Here is a 22,689-nt window from a genome sequence, read left to right as displayed (position 1 = left end):
ATTATAAATCTTCGATAATTTCCACAGCACTTTACAGACATGATTATCATTGTCCCCATTGTGGCTCACAAACTAAATTCCCCATCAGTAGGTCTTTGGCGTGCGGGAGTAATCCAGAGTACCCAGAGGAAACCCATGCAACACGGGGAGAACACGCAAACTCATTGCCAAGGTTGTCCTTGGGGAATTTGAACTGAGGACACCAGCGCTACAAACCTACAATGCTAGCCACTGAGCCACGGTGATGGCTGTTACATCAGGTGGAGGTGCTCACATACACAAAGAATACAGTGACACGAGATAAATGTGCAGGTAACAGGAGACTTTACATCTCTAAAACATTTATTAGCTAAATAAATACATCACTGTACAACAAAAAGAACAAAAGTCAAAATCATTGGAAAAGTCATTAGGAGTGAGCACAAAATACATAGATACAAAAATACAAGATTTGTTTTGGAGAGCACGGAGAATACAACCAAGCGGTCAGATAATTAACTTTGGGTTGAAATCATAATCAGAGATCACAAGCTCATTTTTAATGAGTTTTTATGGCAGCTAGAAGAGCACAGGATCAACTATTGTACTGTGATGTGTGCAGAATACAGGTAACCAGAAAATCTGTTAAGAAAGGATTACTAGGTGAGCTTTTCTTACCCTGTCCAGGCATGAAGTAGGTGGTGTGATCAAAAATCAGGTGCCCTATAAAAGCTGTACAGTTTTAAGCCTTTGATAAAATCACAGAAAACCCATATGGGACGGTGTGCTACACATTTTTCTATAGACACAGTATAAGGTAACCTTTCCTAAAGTAGCGTATTGATGAGCCATGCGCCATGATTATGGCAGTACATGCAGTTTTTGGTTTTCTCTACTCCTACTTTAGTAATGACATGCGTCCCAGCCACAAGTTATTGTACTTTTAGACATTCATTTTACAAAGTGAAGCTTATATGTGCTAATCCATTAATCTTTGCAAAGGGTGTATGCTTGTTTATACCTGATGCAGAGCCCTAGAAATCCGCTCTGGGAAAAGATTACAGAAACATACGGAAAACGGGAGTTGATTGTATTTAGAAGAATTGTTATAAAGTCCAAATTCTGGAGACCCCCCATAGACAGTAGAGTTAGTGCAGAAGTAAACTATTGGGAGGTTTCTTATCGTACTCCTGCTTCTCTATTATGCCAGTCTGTAGATTAATGTGTTAAAGAAATAAATATTTAAATATTAAAAAGGATAGGTCACTCTTAAATGGGGTTCTTGTCCTGCTTCAAGTTCAGGTACTTTGAACTAAAGTTCGGGTCGGGTGCCAGAACCCAAACTTCCACGGCTCCACGCTCAACTCTACTCCCAAACGGTTTTATCATAAACCGAGCAGATATCCTTGTGTTCAGTGCCGGCCCAGTACTGCTGCTTCAGTCTCAGCAGTTTGGCTGTAGCTGTGAGGTCAACTTTACGCTAGTTTAAAGCCAAACCGTTGAGTAGAAACTATATCCAAAGCTAGAACTGCGGCACAGGAACACAGGAAAGGATTAGCTGGTGCCCATCCCGGCATTCTAGATGCCCAGCTGTGTACCCAGTTCTTCTGCTGATAACTATTGTTTTGCGTTTCCACCAGCTCACATCAGCACTGCAGCCAATCATTAAGCTCTGCCGAGGTACATAGCACACAAAAGCCTCAAACTCGGTGTTTGGCAGCAGCTGTGATGTGTACAGTCGCTGTGACCTCAGCCCAGATGCTGGAGCAGTGCCAGAGAACTGGCAATGGACCCCAGGAGGCTGAATATCTAATAGCTGCACAGTTTGTCATGTCCCGTATATAAAAGCGAGCAGTATCGTTCGGCTTATGAATACATGGTGCTTTTAGGAAGTGTATGCAAATTAGTTCTCTTTCAAGAGCAAGAAATCTATCCCTCTACCGCCACCTATTGGAGATAGCTCATGTTTGACTAAGTCATGTGATGTGGTCTATAAAAGCATTGTAGATGGTGTTAATGGCGCTATATAAGTGAGTGAAATAAATAATGTGGCAAGGCTTGATAAAGAAAAAAATATTTATATATTTATACACGCGCAAAATTATTCAACCCCATTGCAAATTAGGATCTACTGCAGTCTCAGAAATCCCCTGAAAGAGCACACATTTACAAATCAGGAGTGGTTTTAGGCACATCTGATGCAAATAAGCAACAACTTCATTAGATGCATAAGATAAAGCCCACCCTTACCATGTTAGGGTGCATGAACACTGAAAGGTCATTACCAATGCTCGTGCGCAATGCTCATTTCACAATAATCTTTCCTTGTAAAGAGGCTGCAGATCACCTGATGAATGAGCAAATTGGCCATTCTTAGAGTTAAATTATCTTTTGTGCCGCAGAAAAAAATAAAAAAAAAATAAAAATTGCTTTCAGTGGACCATCGTCTTGTGTAAACAGGCCTCGCACTGTGTGTGATCCATTCGAGAGCACTCAGTACACACCAGTTACTCTGGTCTGTCCAGGTAACCGGGCTATTAAATGTCTGCTGATTGGTAAAGGTTTACGGTTCAGTGGTCGTTTAGTACAGCATTTTGGTCCATGTAAACGGACCTTTAAAAATTGCAAAATAAAAAGAGTAGTGAAAAAAAAGTTAATAGGGATTACTGCCTTGTGGGCACAAGGGTAAGAATAAAACAAGACAGCAAAGGCATCAAATGTTTATAGAGATATAGATGGTAGTCTAGAGTTCACAATTTCAAAGTTAAAGGTGTTTTCTGGGTCAGGCATATATTTCTGAAGTCAATGACTTTGTGGCCGAATCCTACCATGAAATTACAAATATGCAAACCACATAGAAACACTCCAACAGTCAAAGAGCAGAATCCTGACTGTGCACATGTTGCACACTTTTAGAATTTGACAAGATGGAATTAGATTCACAAAATTTGAAGTAAAAAGAAAAAAAAATGTTTTGTGGGATTTGAAGAAGGCGGTGCAAAGTGCAAACGAAAGAACATTCGTAATCTGAAGGCACTTGCTCACGTGGAATCGACTAAGATTCCACAGAGACGTTGTGAAGCTAGTGCCTGCAAGAAGCCAATGACTGCAAGGAGCTAGTGCCTGTAAGAGGCTAGTGCCTGCAATTTTAGATCATCATTACAGTAATTGAGTATTTTACTAAATAATAAAGACGATTGTTGTGAGGGAGTTGAATAGTTCTGAGACTGCAGTAGTCATTAATACTTCATAACAGTTGTAGGGCGGGTGGAGTTGAGGCCGCCCCACCTAGGGAAAATGCTTTGTGTTGCAGAGTTGACATCTACCTTTAACAGCAATCAGCACTTGTGCCAATTGATGCGGTTAACCTTTAAAATGTTGCTGTCAATCACTGAATATGGCATTACGCCTAGGCATTTGGGCATGCATTTGCCTTCCCCCATAGATTTCCCCCGTCACAACCACGTTGGTTCCTCTGTGAAGTACAAGGACAAGTTGGGATTCATAAGATCTGGAATTTTTACTACATACTGCTGTATATAGTACAAGTAATAGAATGATCACAGCTTCAAGTCTCTACGGGAACGAAAAAAAAAAAATTATGATCAATATATATGCACATATGAAAAAACATTATGGGTCTTGGAAACTGGCAACACAAACTTAATTTGTTATTTTTACTAAGTTCAGAAACGTATTAATCCACTGAAAAACTAAGGGAGTTTGGTATAGCCGTATGGTATGTTTTCATGCTATGATCATACTGACATGAAGAATCATGTCCAAGACATTTTACCTGCACAGTTAACACTGTAAGGAACACAAAAAAAAAACAATGAAAAACAATGGCAGACTGGTGGTTTGCTTTTTTTTCACCATTTCTCCGTGCTTTTGTAGTTTTGAAAGATGCCATATATTTTACGTTATAGTTTTTATGAATATAAGGGGGAAAATATTTCCAACTTGTCCTGAAAGAAAAATAAAACAAAATTTTGTTTCCTTGAAAAAAAAAAAAGGGGGGGGGGGGATTCTTCTTGTAGGGTTGAATAACTAAGTCTGCAGCAAACAGTGACCTTCTAAATTTGGAGAAACCACTTGGTATATTACTTCTATTGTTCTTATTTGATTATAATAAATCAAACAGCATAAAGTTCCTAAATTTTGGTAATAATCCAAATTTGCAATAAGGGTTGAATCATTTGCATCTTTAGGTTATGGTATTTATCCAAACCAAGGTGGGCATGACAATTCATGAAATGCCAGAGTAGATGCAAGTTGGATACTGAATGGGACAGTACAAGCAGAAGACATGGAATGGTTACAAAATGGTGTGTTGGAGCAGGCCATATACTAAACCCTCTAAGCTGAAATAAATAGATTAGTTTTGCCTTTTATATGACCAAATCTGAGGCTTTTCCTCGACATCACACAATTTATTGTAAAGCGAAGAGAACTCAGAAGTTAGCAGCATTTACCATATATACTAAGCAAAGCATAATACAAAGAACATTATCTGCTCGAGGCTCTTGGAACAGGTTTGCAGAAGAGTGAACAGCCTGAGGCTACAGCAACAAATAGCACTTACACTGGGAAAGCCGCGGACTTGGAGTTAAAACAACCTTTTCAATGGAAGCTGAAGTGTAATAAGCAGTTGTCTCTAGAAAGCACCTGCAAGTAAAAGGAACAAGTTCTTGGCATGATCAGGCAAGTGCCAATGTTCACTTCTGGGAATCCATGCTGAAGTGGTGATGACTTCATTATTTTTCTAACAGCATTTGATTTAATTTCTCTGCTGAAAAATAAAGTAATCATATTTATAGCAGTCTGGACTTCCTGGCAGAGACCCAAGCTAATGGCAGTGACACACTATGGGAACAGTCAATACGCCAGTCCCATAAGCCGTTAATGTCCTGTTCCGCTCTGTAAAACCGTGACTAGAGCAATGATTACTGCACACGTCACGTTATCCAAAACTTGTTAAACAGGTTCATGCTGCTTGTTCCAAGCACAAAAAGGAGAAGTAGATTATGCAGGATATGATGATGGAAAGGGCATTATTAGCTTTGCTGTTATCCATTTACAGTATGAAAATTCCATTCGCACCCGACATTAGCCAATTGAAGAAGCAGTCCGTCTGGGCAAAATGATGATATGAACTTAGCGTATCTCCATGTAGAGATGCCTCCCAGAGAAGAAGCTCACCCCAACACCTCCTCCCCGAATCATTGATTGATAGCTGGCTTCACTTGGATGGAGACTGAGCACATAGTTTGCATACTGCTTCAAAAATCAGTTTTCTGGAACCACATGAAAGCTTATTCTCAGGGAACGCTGTCTCACATGCAGAGGTATCCCACCTCATAATGTAATATTTACTGTTTTGCCAGACATCTTCGAGTGAGCTCGTATTACTGCGGTGTTTTGTTTATTCTTTGCAACCCCTCATCAGTGCTTCTGAACCATAGTTGGAAAACATGGTTGTATGGAAAGAGAAAAAACATTTTGTGCCATGGGTTTTGGTCCATTATATGGAATTGTGCACAACAGAATGCACATAGACTTGAAAAAAGTCTCTATTTAGTGCAACGTGACAATGTGCAAAGAATGCCTTCAATGAATTAGAGAGACTACATTACGGTTTGCAGCACTCCCTGCCAATGCAGACATTAATGGAGACTGTACAATCTTTAAAGAGGATTATTCCCATCTCAGTTTTAGATTACATCAATAAGATATCCCAAAATACAAAGGTTTGCATCTATCAAGAAATTGGTCCACCAATTGGGAAGTGGTCAGAATTAGAGAGGAGAATCGATTTGCAAGACTCCAGTCTAGTGGTTAGGTGGGTAATCTGATAGCCTGAATCTCCTTTCCTCCCGGCATTCCCAGTTCTTCTGTTTATTAGCCAGACTGACAATGTTGTGAGTTTACGTCAGTCTGCAACAGAAATTATTGGCTAATAAAAAAATTAAGAAGAGCGAGGAATGCTGAGAGGTAAGGAGATTCGCAGGTCTGCTGTCCATCGGTCACAGATTACTGACCTGGTTGATTCAATTATCTCATCTATAGTCAGAATTCCAAAATAAATGAAAGAATTCTAGCCACCTCTCCACTTGCAGTGGTGGTGATTAAGGCCCCCTTCTCTAGATTCATGCAGTTGGTAGGACCCTCATTTACTATACTTAAGACATATTCCATAGATATGTGAGAGGGGAACATCCCTTTAAAGATCAGACACTATCCAATAAAACTATTGAAAAAATACCCAATACTGACACAGAAAACGTCCAATCTAGAGTAAATTCAAACCAAAGAAAAAAGTCAAGAAGCACCATAATAAAGTCATAAGACACAGAACAATTACATCACTGTACTCTAAGCCACATTTTGGGGCATCGCTGCTTGAAGTGGAGACATTCCTGAGAATGCGAATGATACTTTTGAACGCTGTTACGCCCAGAAAGGGCATTTTAGGAATGAGGGGGAAGAGGTACGATTAATCTAGGATATAAAAGTGGCACAAGTTTTGCACCAGTTCTTTTCAAAATCTTGAAAACAGCACATTTATGAAGAGTTGAGAGATCGTTTAGTTACATTTTCCAACCACGGCCAAAGCTTGAGTTGTGCCCTTCCATTTGGCGACAGATACATATTCAGTTTTTCCATTGTCAGTCATGCTCTGTGTTAGGGAACAGTTTGATTTTGCTATATCATAGATCAGAATTTGATAATGGATAAGATAAAAAAGACAGTTAGATAACACCAGAAACAAATGCCTTTATCTCAGCATTCTGTAATGCCGTGCTCGTAATGACCACTTGCATCCCAATACTTAGAAAATATATATTTATGTATTTTGCTTTAGATATACACACACGTATATATTCTGCATTTATAAATTGACAATATTCTTCATTTACCCCTTCAGTAAGAACACAGGTGACGAATGTTTAGGCTGTCTGTTACGTAGAGCGCTGTGTATATGAGTGATCTTCCATCTGATAATGATATTACACCAGATATGACAAGGTTATGTACTGTGGATTTGTGCTGTACCAAGCAATGACCTGGCCTGCATTCCCATTGTGATACTGTATAAAAAATTTTTTTCCCCATGTGACTTCCCAATAATCCAATGCAAATGGCAAACCCTTCTTGTGTAGGAAAAAAATGTACAACATAACGGCTTGCACACTGGCACTGCTCATGACTTCTGCCCATCTGCTGCCATACAAGCCCACTAATGAGCGAGTCAATGACTCTGAACGGAGACAGATACAGTACTGACCTAATGGACCAATTGTTATTTAATAAATAAGCAATTACAGCATAGGGCACATGGTGCCAGGGTGGCAATATTTTCCAAAAATACACATAGTATTTTAGTCTCCTCATCCATTGCATTGTTTAACCCTATAGAGATCAGAGGGAATAAAAGATCAAATAATGCCAAAGTGCCCCAAGTCTAAAAGTGTTCTAGCTTACAAGCTTTAACCATCATCTCTTATGGATTTCTTCTTCCGTAATCTCAGCTCTTCCCATGGCGTCTTGCAGATTTGGTTGGACCTGCTGCACAGTTTCCTCCAGGCTGCTGTTGGGAAATACTACATAACGTGCAGTGACCCCGTGACCTTTTGGACCACGTAAATTCTCTTTGCTGTGCCATATACCATAACCAAAATAGACAATGAGACCTGGAAGAGAACCACAAGATATTATACACTAATACTTTACTTTCAAAAATAATAAGCAGGATAATTTCAAAATTAGTGATCCCTCAAAAATCATTAAAAAAAAAAAAAAATCTGCAGAAAAATTGGGAACCTAAAACTTAACATTTAATCTTAACATTAAAATATCACGACACAAGGAGATCCATATAACAGAGTTTGGAACAATCTCACCAGATCCGTAGACAATGGATTCCCCAATGTTGAAGAAGAACCTCCTATGGAGCAGTAAACAAGAACCCATAAGGGCAATAATCCATGCCATGATAGAGTTCACTGAGCCAATCCAAAAGAGGGCCACCTCACAACGCGTTTCGTCCTTGAAGGACTCCTCAGGGGGTATAGCAGCCAAGGCAGGAGTGCTCCACCATCACCGGTGTTATTCCAGAGCCTCCCATATTATATGGTTCACCTTTAAGTGCTTTGAGACAGAGGGGTAAGTGTGTCAGTTGTACTGGTGGGTCTACAAGATCCACCATATCTGATTATGTTTCTTGTATTGCATTTCCAGTTGTACTGCTAGATTTTTTGGATCATAGTCAGTCCCCAGCTTTTGTTGCGAATATGGTTGACTGCACTGCTGGGAGTTCTGATTTCTATGTGTGTTGTGTCGTGATATTTTATTGTTAATATTAAATGTTAAGTTTTAAGTTCCCAATTTTTCTGCTGATTTTCAATACTTTACTTTCCCTCCATATATCTGCATTAAAGGGGTATTCCCATGAACAAAAGTTGATTTTAATCTATTGGATGTGTTTAAATTAAAGGTTCCTGTGCTGAGAATCTTATAAATGTGCCCCTGCTGTGTACGGTGTAATGGCCGTGTCTGACCGTACAGGGACATGGTATGATCATACCACAATAACCTCTTTATTGGAACCACCATGAAAAACACAAATAGAAACAGGAAAACGTAAATGTGCAAAACATAGCGGCAGAATAATTTGGAAGAAAGGTCACCACTCCTGATATCTTAGTTAAACCCTTCCAGACATTGGACATACCAGTACTTCCTATGTTGCAATGTGTTCCTGCAAATTGACATACCAGTAAGTACTGGCGATCATGCAGGCACAGGAGCTGTGCCTGCACAATCACCACAGGGATCTCTGCTTAAGAGATAGTTGAGACCCAGCTGTCACCATGAGGAGTGGGCTGTGTAACCCCCTAAATGATGTGGTCAATAGTGATTGTAGAATTTATAAAGACACTGCAAGGGCCCAATCGTTTCTATGGCAACCAGAAGTCAAATGGTGGCCAGAAGCATGGTCTAAAAGGCAGTCTGTCTGTGCAGCGTATATATATCTATCTCCGGCTGTTGATTTGTTCATTCTGCCTCCGAAAGATCACAGTAAGGCTTGGATTACATTTATCCTGCGTTCTACACTGAGCGCTTACACCAAAGTTTCCATGTACATCTCTGAACTACATGATTCAGACGGAACCCCCTAGCAGAAGATTTTCTAGAATGAGGCAGATGGAGCAACTGCAGACGTGTCTGGCCTATAGTCCGGCAGTGTCGTTTTTTTTAAGGCTATGTTCACATGTTGCATTTCTGCTACTTTTTTATGCAAATTAAAAGCTGTGCTTTATAGTACCAGCAAAAGCTATGAGATTTCAGAAATCTCATGCACACTTTTTACCCCCCTGACTGAATTGGAAAACTGCTGCGTTTTTGAAAACTTACTTTTTCAGCGTTTTTTTTTTTCACCTTTAGAAAGCAATGAGTAAGTGCAAAAAACGCAGCAATATCAATTTTTGCTGCATTTTAACTGGAAAAAAACCAAAACGCATGTACAGAAGGATATGGATCCCATTTGTTTTTGCGATTTTCCCAGGTTTAAACGATAATGTCTTGGTGTTCGCACCTGAGAATGGCAGTTAGTATTAGTTTAAATTTGTGATATGTGTAAAGTAAATATTGGCTAACCAAGGTGTGAAATTGAACAATATCTGACCAACTCAAGGGGCCTTGAAAAAGGAAAAAAGTCCGAAACGCGCGTTGGGGTGGACGCATTCACCCGGACTGCAGCTTTACTCCCGTATCCCTACAACAGCAGGTAATACTGTGATCGGTTTATACGGTCCTTGCTGGATAGTGATAGTTAGATATGTGGATGTGATTTCTTTATTTGCACCAGCTGGTAGCTGCAAGATACTGGCAGACTAGGTAATAGCTATTAAATTATGCAGTTGCCATAACTGGTAGCGGTCTATACAAAGGACTAAAATAAATATGTGCATATATATCACGTAGTTTCGCTGCTTTGCCGGGTGATGGCGTCGGTCACTTGTGTATCACACAGAGCGAATGTATTGTTCCATTGTCACCCTCTGTCCCAATTTGGTGTGATGTAATTTTAATGGTTTGTTAATAAAGTTTATACTGATTTTTTGGAAATTTGACCATTTGATCATCTTTTTTCGGTTGTATTCTTGTATAGTTTATGATGATGAGTCTGGTAGTCCTAGCAGACACATGATATGGGTTAACATGTGGCAAGTAATTTGGATCATGTGTCTGTCATTTTTGCTTTATATGATTCATGTAAGAGTGCAATGTCACCATACCACGTGGGTGTCACAACTTTATACCATTGGGCAGTGAAGAAAAAATAATTAACATTTACCACAAATTGTTTTAGCCCCAATTTTTTACATTTTTGCAAGGGAAGTTGAAAAAAAAAATGGCACCAAAATGTTTCACAATTTCTGTTGAACGTGGCAATACTCCATATGTGGCTGTTCAGTACTGCATGGCTACACGGCGAGACTCGGAATGGAAGGAGAGATGTTTGACTCTTTTATAGAACAAATCATAGAATCGTTTGTGGACTCTATATACAGAGCCGTGGAGGTCCAACTATTGCCATCTTCAGGAATCCGAAGAACATGGCTCAACGGAGCCCCAAGTCAACAGTAGAGGTTGAGCATGTGCTCCTCAGCTCTATTCATTGCCTCTGGGCCTCTTGGAGGTAGCCAAGTTTAGTGCCTGGCTTTTCTTGACAGTCTCATACAATGAATGCAGCGGAGATGCGATCCACTCAGACATGGCTGAGCACACAGCCAAATTCTCGGGATTGATTGTTTGCACAGTGGTCCAACTCTCAGATCAGAAAGAATTACGCTATCCCTTGAATATCTTGGGAAAAACACCTTAATCCTCTTCTTAGACTTTACATATTAATCATCCCTAATGATAAACCTCCATGATACCCAACAGTGGCATAACATTGTGCCACTAAAACAGCAAAGACCCCACATGTTTTCTGAAGGTGTTCTGTGGTATCTGGCACAAAGACGTTAGTAGCAGATCCTGCACGTTGTGAGATGAGGCGTCCATGGATCAGACTTGTTTGTCAGTAGATCTCACAAATACCCAATTTGGCCTGAGATTTGAGGAGCTTGGAGGTAAGTGTATTCGTTTATTTTACTGACATCATGCCATTAATTCTATAGCGCTTTACCAACATCACTTTGACTTCTTAAACTCCTTCTGAACAACTTTTGCAGGGTGGCATTATCCTAATGAAAGAGGAATACTTGTGAATTTCATTGTCACAAATGAGGGGCAATTGGTCTGCAGCAAAATTTACTTAGGTCGTATGCGTCAACGTGCCATACACATGGATATGCAAGGACAAGGTTTCTCAAAAGAACATTGCCAGAAGCAGTACCCAATTTCTGCCCTTGCCTTCTTCTCATAGTGCAGCCTGATGCCATCTCTTTCCCAGGTAAGTGATGTACACATAATGGACATCCCACTCAATTAAAGTATATGTGGATTTATCAGATTAGATCACCTTTTTGTCTTTGCTCAGATGTCAAGTTTTAATACTCATATGTCTACTGTAGTTACTTGGTAGAGGACAGAGTTCAGCGTATGGGCACCCTGAGCTGTGTGCAGGTGCACAGCCTCATACTCCAATGTGAGATTCACCATGTGTTCTGACATTTCTATAATAGCCAACATTACCTGTTTCACTGCTTTGTGCTACATTAAAGCGTTGGCTGAATCACTAAGCCTTGGGTGCCCATGACTAGGTCACAAGTTGCCCTTACGTGGACTACTACTGGGCATGTACCAAAAACTGCATACCGGGAACGCCCAACAAGACCTGCCACTTTGGATATACTCTGACCCAGTCATCTCGCTGTTGCAATTTGGTCCCAGTCAAGGTCATGGAGATCCTTATGCCTTTTCCAGCGTAGACTTCAATAATGTACTCTTTACTTGCTGCCTATTTTGTATCCATTAACAGGTGCCATTGTTACAAAATCCATATATTTTAGTATACAAAATGAACACACGTCTCTACATTCAACTGTGCCCCTTAGTCTAGGAAATTGAGGGATAATAAATGTTCTTTTGCTTTCCGTACAGGTCAATGCAGCAAAATATAAAATGGACATATGAAGAAGGGAAGAAAAATACATAAAAAGTAAATATTCACAGTTTTTTCCCCTAACTCACCTTTTAAATAAAACCACTTCGCACAGTATTGTATATGAGTGGACATCACACATATATGTAAGAATACACATCTCATAATACTTACCTAAGGCTAGCCATACAATGAATCGCACCCATGTCATGTAATTGAGCTTTAGCATGAGATATATGTTTAGCAGGATACTGATAGCCGGGATCAGCGGTACCAATGGAACCTAGAGATTAAAAATCAGTATTTGGGATCACAATACATTAGGGTGTATTTACATGTCTAGATACTAGGGAGCTTTGTAAAATGTGGCAAGGTGTGAATTCAACCCAAATGTACTGTATATAAACATAATTGCAACTTACTTGTTGTGGATATACTGATACACAATAGGTCTAAATTGGCTTAGATTCCATGAGTTTGCCACTAGATTAGGGCAACTATATCTTTAAAAATTTAAGGCTAGGTTCACATGTACAGTGCATTCTGCTGGATATGTACGTCTGATTTGCAAAATATGGTATACACCAGCTTATCCATATGATATATTAATTTTTCACAATTGTTAATATAATTATGATTTAGAATTGTGAAAAATATATACAGTAATTATGTACTTGATAGGCAACAATTTATATGTCCTATAGTTTTTTACTTAATGCTGTGATCGGACCGAAACGTCACCACATGGGCTAATAAAAGTCCACTTTTATTTTTTTTTTAAACTTCATAGAGTGCAGCCTCCTTTTTGTTGCTCACTCTATAATTATATTTAATCACACACTACTCTGAATCTTTGACGTGCACATCTGCAGACGTACAAATGTGAACCTAGCCTAAAAGATTAAAAAATAAACCATCAGCTTGTTTCCTTAAACAGTGACACCATTACCATTATCCATGGGCAATGCCTGGTAGTGCAGCTCAACCCTATTCTTGTGAATGGAGCTGAGCTTCAAGGCCAGGCACAATCAAAGGACAAGAGTTGTTTGTGTAGTGAAGCAGACACTTTATTTCTAATTCTAGAGGACCCCTTTGAAAAGGGAATCATCAGATAGGAAAAAACAATACTTTAGCTAATAAAAATTATCTTTTAATCTTTTACAGAAATATCTAACGATCATCTAGTTTCTAGCAATGTGGGGCAAAATTGAATTTACGTTTAGAACGAGTGCACAGAAATCGTGACAAGGTGATAATAGTAGGCATAAAACCAGTAAAGGTGACCCAATATTCAGCAAATAGTGCTGAGGATAATGTCCAAAGCTGACTTTAGGATTGTCGTAAACAACAAACCGAGAAAGATCTTAGCAATCTACAAGCAGGGAAATAAAGGATTTACACACCTGGAAAGTTGTGGTTTTCTTTTGTTGCTCATGAACCCAAATTAAAAATAAACTGATTAAAAACCCAATCAAAAAAATCACAAGGAGTAAATAGAAACTCCACTGGGGTAGATGAAGCTCATTGCTTCCGAACACCAAGACCGAGCTCAAGCAAATAGCGGAGAACATCATCGTCACGACTGCAATGGTGACCACTTCTCCAGGGTAACAGTCACTCAGGAACTTTAGATATGGTTCAAAGGTGGCCTTCAGGTGTCCGGTTTCTCTTCGCTCATTGGCTTTTTTCTGAGTTTCCACAAGTTGAAGCTTATCTGAGAAAGACTCATATTCCTTCATTTCTTCTCCAGCAATCCTTTCTGCACTGACACTCGGGACATGGTGCTGGGGACTTGGCTCTTGTTCAGCTTCATGTGAAGGTTCTGACTTTTCCTGTTGAAATCTTAAAACTATGACACTGGCTGCAACAAAGGTGTATGCCAGCAAGGTGCCGATAGATAAAAACTGAACTAGGGCTTCCAGGTCGAAGATAAGGGCTAGGATGGCCATCAGAATACCAAATACCACAATTGCAATGACAGGGACTTTGGTGGTTGGGTTTACTTTAGCTAAAAATTGAAAAAATAACCCATCTTCAGCCATTGCATATACAATTCTTGGGAGGGAGAAGAGGTTACTGAGCAACACTGTATTCATGGCTACAACAGAAGATATAATTAGATTATTTACAGACTCACAATATCAAGAGGTAATCACAAACAGTCATACACATATGTTAGGAACATATATTGTGAAATACAAACTATTTCTTCTAACACCAAGGTTCTGTTCACATCTACAGTCATCATCCAGTTTTCTTACTTTTCAAATCCTGGGATTTATTTTAAAACAAGTCAGTTACAAACAGAAAAAATTATGCTGAGTAACCCATAGTGTCAGGTCAGTGCCGTTATACTGATTAAAATGATACCTGGTGATGAAATCCATCTTGTGGTTGTTGTTTGACCGCTTTAGAACCAAGGATATTTCAGTTTTTGCGTTTCCATTTTTTGCTCTCCTCTTCCCACGGCCGTACCTTTTTTATTTTTGTGTTAATATGGCTATGTGAGGGCTTGTTTTTTGCGGAAAGAGTTGTATTTTGGAATGGCTCCATTGATTTTACCATATCATGTACTGGAAAACAGGAGAAAAAAATCCAAATGCAGTGAAATTGCAAGAAAAAAAGTGCAATTCCACAATTGTTTTTTGGGATTTTTTTTTACCATGTTCACTAAATGTTAAAACTGACCTGCCATTATGATTCTCCAGGTCATTTCAAGTTCACAGACACCAAACATGTCTAGGTTCTCTTTTACTGAAGTAGTGAAAATAAAAATCAAAAGTTTGCGAAAAAAAAAAAAAAAAGTTGCAACTTTCCGCGACCTGCAGCGTCTCCATTTTTCGGGATCTGGGGCCAGTTGAGGGCTTATTTTTTGTGCGCCGATCTGAATTTTTATTGATACCATTTTGGTGTATATACGATCTTTTGTTTGCCCATTATTGCATTTTATTGCAATGTTGCAGTGACCAAAAAAAAAATGTAGTTATGGCGTTTTATTTTTTTTTTCTCGCTACGCCGTTTACCGATTAATTTTTTTTATATATTGATAGATCGTGCGATTCTGAACACGGCGATACCAAATATGTGTAGATTTGATTTTTTTATTGTTTTATTTTGAATGGGACGAAAAGGGGGGCGATTTGAATTTTTATATATTTTTGTTATTTAATATTTAAATTTATTTATTTTACTTGAATACTTCAATACGACAACTTGTGCTACATAGAGCAGGGCTGCAGCTGCAGCCCTGCTCTATGTAGCAGATATGCTCACTTGCTATGACCGCTGGGCGGCACTCAGCTATCCAGCTGTCAACCACGGGGTCTCCTGCTGACCCCGGGTTGTCATGCCAACCCATCAGTGACCCGCGGTCATGTGACACGGGCGCCGATGGGAGGAGGTAATGACGCGCTTCCTGCCCATGCATGTCAAATGCCGCTGTCAAGAGTTTGACAGCGGCACTTAACATATTAACAGCAGTGGGTAGATTGCGATTCCACCCACGATTGTTAGGGGCACATGTCAGCTGATCACATCAGCTGTCATGTGCAGGAAAAGGACATTAAGGGGTTAATCTTCATTTGTAGTTTTCAGTTATTGAGATTCTCATGCTCAAGGGCAGTGATTCCATAGATGCTACTGCGCAGACGCCGCTAGCGCCTGCTGAATGTGAATTTTTTTTTTCCCAAAAAAACATTTTTAGTATGTAAAATAGGGGGCAGTGACCTGCCATAAGTCATCAGTATGAATAAGCAGAGCACCACATGAAGACCCACAAATGGCCACCCCAGAGCACGAGCATATCATTAACTCAAAACTGAAAATAAAGATTAAACAACAACAACCACAAGACGGATTTCATCAACCAAGGTTAGGCCTCTTTCACATTTCCATCTTTCAGCTCCCGTCACAATCCGTCGATTTTTGAGAATGCAGGATCCTGCAAAAAAAATTCTCAGACTTGTATTAGGCCACGTTCACATTTGCGTTGTGCGATATTGCGTCCGAGACGCAACGCACAACGCAAAACAAAATGCACCAAAACACACGCTAAAACGCAGCGTTTTGCGACGCAAGCGTCCTTTTTTGCCGATTTTTGGACGCAAAAAAATGCAACTTGCTGCGTTCTTTGCGCCCCACGCTTGCGGCAAAAAAAAAAAAGAAACAAAAAACGCTTGCGTCGCAAAACGCAGCACAACGCATGTCCATGCGCCCCCCATGTTAAATATAGGGGCGCATGACGCATGCGTCACCGCGGTTGCACCCGACGCAACGCAAATGTGAACGTAGCCTTAGCGACGGATTGTGACAGATGGCCACACGTTTCATCCGTCGTGCACTGGATCCTGCGTAAAAAAAAACGGTCCGTCGGGCAGAAAAAACGTTCAGAGGAAAGTTTTTCTGCATGTTGGAAAATCTGTCAGCGACGCATCGTGCGCTGCCCGTCACTGGCTACAATGGAAGCCTATGGGCACAGGATGCGTCGCTGACTGAAAAGCAGGAATCCAGCGACGGGTCCCATCTTTTCAAACTGAGCATGCGTGGAAGAATTTCCCGCCAAGGGAAATTCTCTCGCTCCCTTTCTCTTTTTACTATTGATGCGGCCTATGGAGCATCAATAGTAACAAGATATAGTGATAAAAATAATTAAAAGAAAAAAAAAAAGAAAATTTGCAATATTCTCACCTACCGCCGTTCCCGCGCAGCCTCACCGATGCTCCCGGCAGCTAGCGTTACTTCCTAGTAATACATTGCGAAATCTCGCGAGAAGTCCATCTCGCGGGATTTCGCAATGTATTACTAGGAACGCTAGTTGCCGGGAGCATCGCTGCGCGGGACACCGGTAGGTGAGAATACTGCGATTTTTTTTTGTAACCTGGTTTGTATACGCATACACAACAGGTGCACATAGCCTCGATGGGTCCGTCAGAAAGACATGTCCAGTGCACACGTTTTCCACAATCTGCACAGGATCCTTCATTTCAACGTCTTGACGGATCCTGTGCAGATTTGGAAGACGGAAGTGTGAAAGAAGCCATACTCAGCACAATCAGGCTGACAGGATTCTTTTAAAGTAAAGACATTGCTGTAATGTTATACTGACTACATTGATACATTTGGTGAACAAATCCATTTTGTTGTTCTTTTTGAAGTTTTTGACTCGATTTTGGTGCACAGGGGAAAGACTACACTGGTCTTCTCCTCCCTGTCGGATTCCACAGCCCCTCTACATGAAATCTCCCCAATGACAGACCATTCATAGACTGGAGGCACCAGAGAGGCTGGGGATCACAGACAGGGAGGTGTGCAGTCCAGTACTGTGCACCAAAATCATCGAAACGGATTTCTTCACCAGGTACCAATTTTATCAGTAATACAGCATCATTACAGCCATGTCTCTACATTACAAAATCGTACCGACAGCTTCTCTTTAAAGTGGTATTCTCAAGTTTGAAGTGGTCTCCTATCCATGATGTAGTGGAAAAACTTCCTGGTCACTGGAGGTCTGAGGTCTGGAGGTCTGACCACTAGGCCCTCCCACTGATCCTAAGAATAGGGTGTGACTGGAGCAGTGATCTTTTAAAATGAACATAACGTATGAATCACATACATTTTTGGGACAGTTTGAGCCAGTATCAGTCTTTCCTTTATTTTGGATTCACTTCTGTGTTTAGTTTAGAAATTGCAAATGTAATTTCAGGCTTAAAAAGTAATTGGGTGCCATGTTATTACAACCATCTGCCCCAAGGTGGCACAACAAAGATCTTCTTTAGTAACAGATAATACAATTTAGAATACGTAAAAGCTGAAGGCTATAATGTGGAACATGCAAATATGTCAGACAGCAAAGTGACGAAAATAAATACAAATTTCACTCACCGCAAATGGAGCCAGCAGCTACAAGAAATCCTGCCCATGAATAACCTCGCCTGTAAAATGCATCAGAAAGAGCAGAGTCTGGCATCAATGTATTCCAAGGCACCATTAGAGTCAATACAGCAGACACGAGGATATAGGCCGTTGTGGCTACACCTAATGACACGGCTGTTGCTATGGGAATGGCTTTTTGAGGATTCTTTGCTTCTTCACTTGAGGCTGCAATCACATCAAAGCCTACAAAGGCATAAAAACATGTGGCAGTACCAGACATGATGCCAGAGAAGCCAAAGGGAGCAAAACCACCATGTTCAGCAGACCAGTTTTTTGGGTTTGCAAGGATAAATCCAAATATAAGAATAAAAAGAATTACCACCATGCTGATTGCAGCAAAAATATGGTTCAGCCAAGAGGATACCCTTACCCCAAAAGAAATAAATGCTGTAGCAAACAGCAATATTCCGGCAGCTAAGAGATCTGGGTAGTGAGCCAAAAACTGGACATTCCAAGTTCCAATATGGCTTTCAGTATAGTTTTTGATCTTGTGATCAAACATAGAGTCCAAATATCCACTCCACGCTCGTGCAACTGCTGCACCGCCAATCATATATTCCAGGATAACATTCCAGCCAATCAGGAAGGCCCAAAGTTCACCAACTGAGACATAAGTAAACATGTACGCAGATCCCGTCTTTGGCACCCTTGCACCAAATTCAGCATAGCAGAGAGCTGCAAGAAGAGAGGCAATACCGGCGATAAGGAATGAAACGACAACAGCTGGACCTGCAATCTCCTTGGCCACTGTGCCAGTCAGGACATACAGACCAGAACCCACCATTCCTCCCACACCCAAAAGGGTGAGGTCAAGTGTGGAAAGGCATCTTTTAAACGATGTCTCCATCAGGTCATCCTCCAAAGTCTTCACCCTGTTCAGCTTCTGGCAAAATCGAACCACAGCTCCAGAAGAAGGCAGTCTATTCCCCATCTTGTATAGTTGTATTCTTTAACTGGTTCACTATAAACGAGTTTCTTTCATGTCTATTAAAACTACATCTAGAAGATCAAAAGAAAGGAGAAACTATTGCAACAATATCTGTAATACATACACATACAGTATTATGCAAAAGTTTTAAGCAGATGTGGACAAAAATGCTGCCAAGTAGTAATGCTTTCAAAAACAGGAGTTAATGTATTTTTTTTACCAATCTACAAAATTCAAACAGTGAATCAAAGAGAAAACTTAAAATTAATATTTAGTGTGACCAACTTTTGCCTTCAATACAGCATCAATTCTTCTAGATACATTTGCACACCGTTTTTGAAAGAACTCAGCAGAGAGGTTGTTCCAAACATCTTGGAGAACCAACCCCAAATTTCCTGTGGCTGTAGGCTTGTGCAAATCCCTCTCTCTCTTCTTGTAAACCATACAGACTCAATGAAGTTGATACCTCCAAGACTTCTGGATCTTCTTTACGCTGAAAATAGGTCTTAAATCTCTGCAGGTTTTGGGTTAAAGTCCTGCTGTAGAATAAATATGGAGCCAGACACTTCTGTGATGGTTTTTCATGCAGGATAAGTATCTCCGAGGTGTGGAGGAACTAAGCAGGGAGGTTGTTCCAAACAGTGTACAAGAGTAGATAGAAGAATTGATGCTGTTTTGACAGCAATGGGTGGTCACACCAAATAAAAAAATTGTATTTAAGATTTCCATTTTGTTCATTCACTTCACATTTTATTAATTACTTGATAAAATAAAAAAAACAAAAACAAAAAAAAAAACACTTATATTTTAAATATATTTAATATAATTTTATTAAATAAATATAATGTGTATATTACCAGGAACTAACAATTACGTCCACAAGCATCGTTGGCCTACCATAATACAGGCCTTCAAATACAGCATCTGTCAGACGTTCCATTGCTATAATGTACCTTTATACTGGGCTGTCCCATAGGCATAGGCTGCCAAGAGTAAATTCTGCATATGTGCTTGCTTGAACAAAATAAATTAGTCAGAGAGCGAAAAGGATATCTGGGGTGAAAGTATTACCAGCACCTATTGACTTATGTCTGACAGAAGGGTGCAATCATGTGCCTGGATTCACTTGTGCAGAGAGTGGATTGATGGCGTGGATCTGATGTGATGAGCTGACACGTGTCTATCATTTTGTATACAGCACAAAGTGATCGGCTTATGATATAATAGAGCAGGAGAAGAGAGAATGACCTATGCTAAATACCAAATTTTTTTGTTTTTTTAAGTTAGTACCTTGTGTTTATGGAAAATGTCTTTTAACGAGCCCATGTATCAGCTACTCACGAGATAGGGGATTCCTGGGACATGCTCTGATCAGTGGTCCTGATCCACTTTTCTTCCCATCTGTGATCAGGACTGAATGGAGCACCATGGTAGATCTCATCTTTTAGAGAATGTAGGGTGCACACATGCCACCATATTCTGATTCTCTCACAGTTCGGAGCGATAAGGTTATTCCTGCACAACTACTTTCTAAACCACTCTTGGGCTGGTTTCACACTTGTGTAGGGCAGAGCTGCAGAGGGCTGCATACTTCCTCCGTTAAGCCCCTCCCACTGCCGCACCTCTTCCATTCAGCTCTGTCTACGTCTGCATGCGTCCTGCATACCTATCTTTAACATTGGGTATGCAGGCCATGTGGATGTATGTGGATGCAACCGCATGTGTCGTTTTTGACGCTGCGCCGAACGCAACATGTTGCATTTTGTTGAGGTCGACGCAGCATTAAAACGACGCATGCGGTCACATCTGCATAGCCTGTGTACCCAATGTTAAAGACAGGTACGCAGGACGCATACAGATGTAGGCAGAGCTGAATAGAAGAGGTGCAGCAGTGGGCAGGGTTTAATGGCGAAAGTACCATTTCCCATGGTGGCTTACAATTCTCCCATTCCCCAAGACCCACAAACAGACTTTGTGGTGGAATAAGCATACTCCTGTCCCCACAATGCACTTTCCAATTCACCCCCCCCCCCCAGTTCCATCACTATCATTCCCTTCTTTTGAGGTCCACACCATCAGACTTTTCCATCCCCTCTCCCTCAGAGTAGCGGTCATATACCGGCCCACAGGCTCACCCACCCACTTAATTGACCATTTTGTATGCCTAGCTGCCACACTTCTTGTCCTCAGAACTACCAAGCCTTATCTTGGGAGACTTCAACATTCCCATTAACAACTCCACTTCCACATGTGCATAGCAGCTTCTATCACTAACCACTTCTCTCAGCCTCTCACAGCTCTCAACCTCTGAGACACACCCTTGACCTGGTCTTTGTCAGGCTCTGTTCGATCAACATCCGAAAGAAACTGCACTCAAAGTGACCAATGACCTTCTCACAGCGAAATGTAATGGTGACCACTCTGTTCATTCTGCTCAACCTCTCTGCAGCTTTCGACACTGTTGACCACTATCTTCTCTCTATGCTACAGTCAGTAGGCATAAAGGACACTACCCTCTCCTGGTTCTCTTTCTATCTTTCTGACCGCTCCTTCAGTGTTTCGATCGCTGGCTCCACTTAGTCTCCTCTTCCTCTCACTGTTGGAGGTCCCTCAGGGCTCATTCATTGGCCCCCTTCTCTCTATACACAGCCCTAATTGGACAGACTATCAGCAGATTTGGCTTTCAGCACCATCTTTATGCTGATGACATAACTATACACGTCATCCCCTGACCTTACCCCACTGTACTTCAGAACACCACTGACTGTCTGCAGTCTCAAATATCATGTCCACTCTATCTGAAACTCAGTCTTCTCAAAACTGAAAGTCTTCTGCTCCCACTGTCTAATTACCTCCCTAAATCGGACATCTCCCTCTCCGTGGGTGGCACCATAATAACGCCCCAGCAGCAGGTGTGCAGTCTGGGTGTTGTGTTTGACACCAATCTTTCCTTCTCCTACCATATACACAGCTCAAAAAAAAAAAAAAAAAAAACTACACTAAAATCCCACATCCTAGATATCACTGAATGAAATATTTCAGTTGCAAATTTTTATTCATTACATAGTGGAATGTGTTGAGAGCAATAAAACAAAAATGATCAATGTAAATCAAAATGAATATCCCATGGAGGTCTGGATTTGGAATGGTACTCAAAATCAATTGGAAAATTAAGTTACAAGATGATCAAACTTCAGTGGAAATGCCTCAAGACAAGGAAATGATGTTCAGTTGTGTGTGTGTGTGTGTTGCCTCCGTGTGCCTGTATGACCTCCCTACAACGCCCGGGCATTCTCCTGCTGAAGCGGCGGATGGTCTCCTGAGGGATCTTCTCCCAGACCTGGACTAAAGCATCCGCCAACTCCTGGACAGTCTGTGGTGCAATGTGACGTTGGTGGATGGTGCGAGACATGATGTCCCAGACGTGTTCAATCGGATTCAAGTATGGGGAATGGGTGGGCCAGTCCATAGCTTCAATGCCTTCATCTTGCAGGAACTGCTGACACTCCAGCCACATGAGGTATGGCATTGTCCTGCATTAGGAGGAACCCAGGGCAAACTGCACCAGCATATTCACAAGGGGTCTGAGGATCTCATCTCGGAACCGAATGGCAGTCAGGCTACCTCTGGTGAGCACATGGAGGGCTGTGCAGCCCTCCAAAGAAATGCCACCCCACATCAATACTCACCCACTGCCAATGCAGAAGGATGTTGCAGGCAGCAGATCGCTCTCCAC

The 22,689-nt window shown here is 40.9% G+C and overlaps 1 protein-coding gene across 2 annotated transcripts in view; it reads right to left on the bottom strand.

The window, feature by feature from the left end:
* Positions 1 to 301: 301 nt before the first annotated feature.
* SLC7A4 (solute carrier family 7 member 4) overlaps positions 302 to 22,689 on the bottom strand; it is a 37,307-nt gene continuing 14,919 nt past the window's right edge. For both annotated transcript variants that reach the window (XM_069758570.1, XM_069758562.1), the window contains 4 exons: positions 17,975 to 19,024; positions 13,498 to 14,192; positions 12,269 to 12,377; positions 302 to 7,673 (listed from right to left, as the gene is read on the bottom strand). In XM_069758570.1, coding sequence (XP_069614671.1) covers positions 7,477 to 7,673; positions 12,269 to 12,377; positions 13,498 to 14,192; positions 17,975 to 18,956 — 1,983 coding nt within the window. In that variant the 5' untranslated portion in view covers positions 18,957 to 19,024 and the 3' untranslated portion in view covers positions 302 to 7,476. The remainder of the gene's footprint in view (positions 7,674 to 12,268; positions 12,378 to 13,497; positions 14,193 to 17,974; positions 19,025 to 22,689) is intronic.

This window comes from Ranitomeya imitator, chromosome 1 (genome assembly GCF_032444005.1).
Source record: "Ranitomeya imitator isolate aRanImi1 chromosome 1, aRanImi1.pri, whole genome shotgun sequence".
Classification (NCBI taxonomy): domain Eukaryota; kingdom Metazoa; phylum Chordata; class Amphibia; order Anura; family Dendrobatidae; genus Ranitomeya; species Ranitomeya imitator.
Note: the sequence above shows the minus strand (reverse complement) of the source record. Positions and strands in the feature narration are given on the sequence as shown.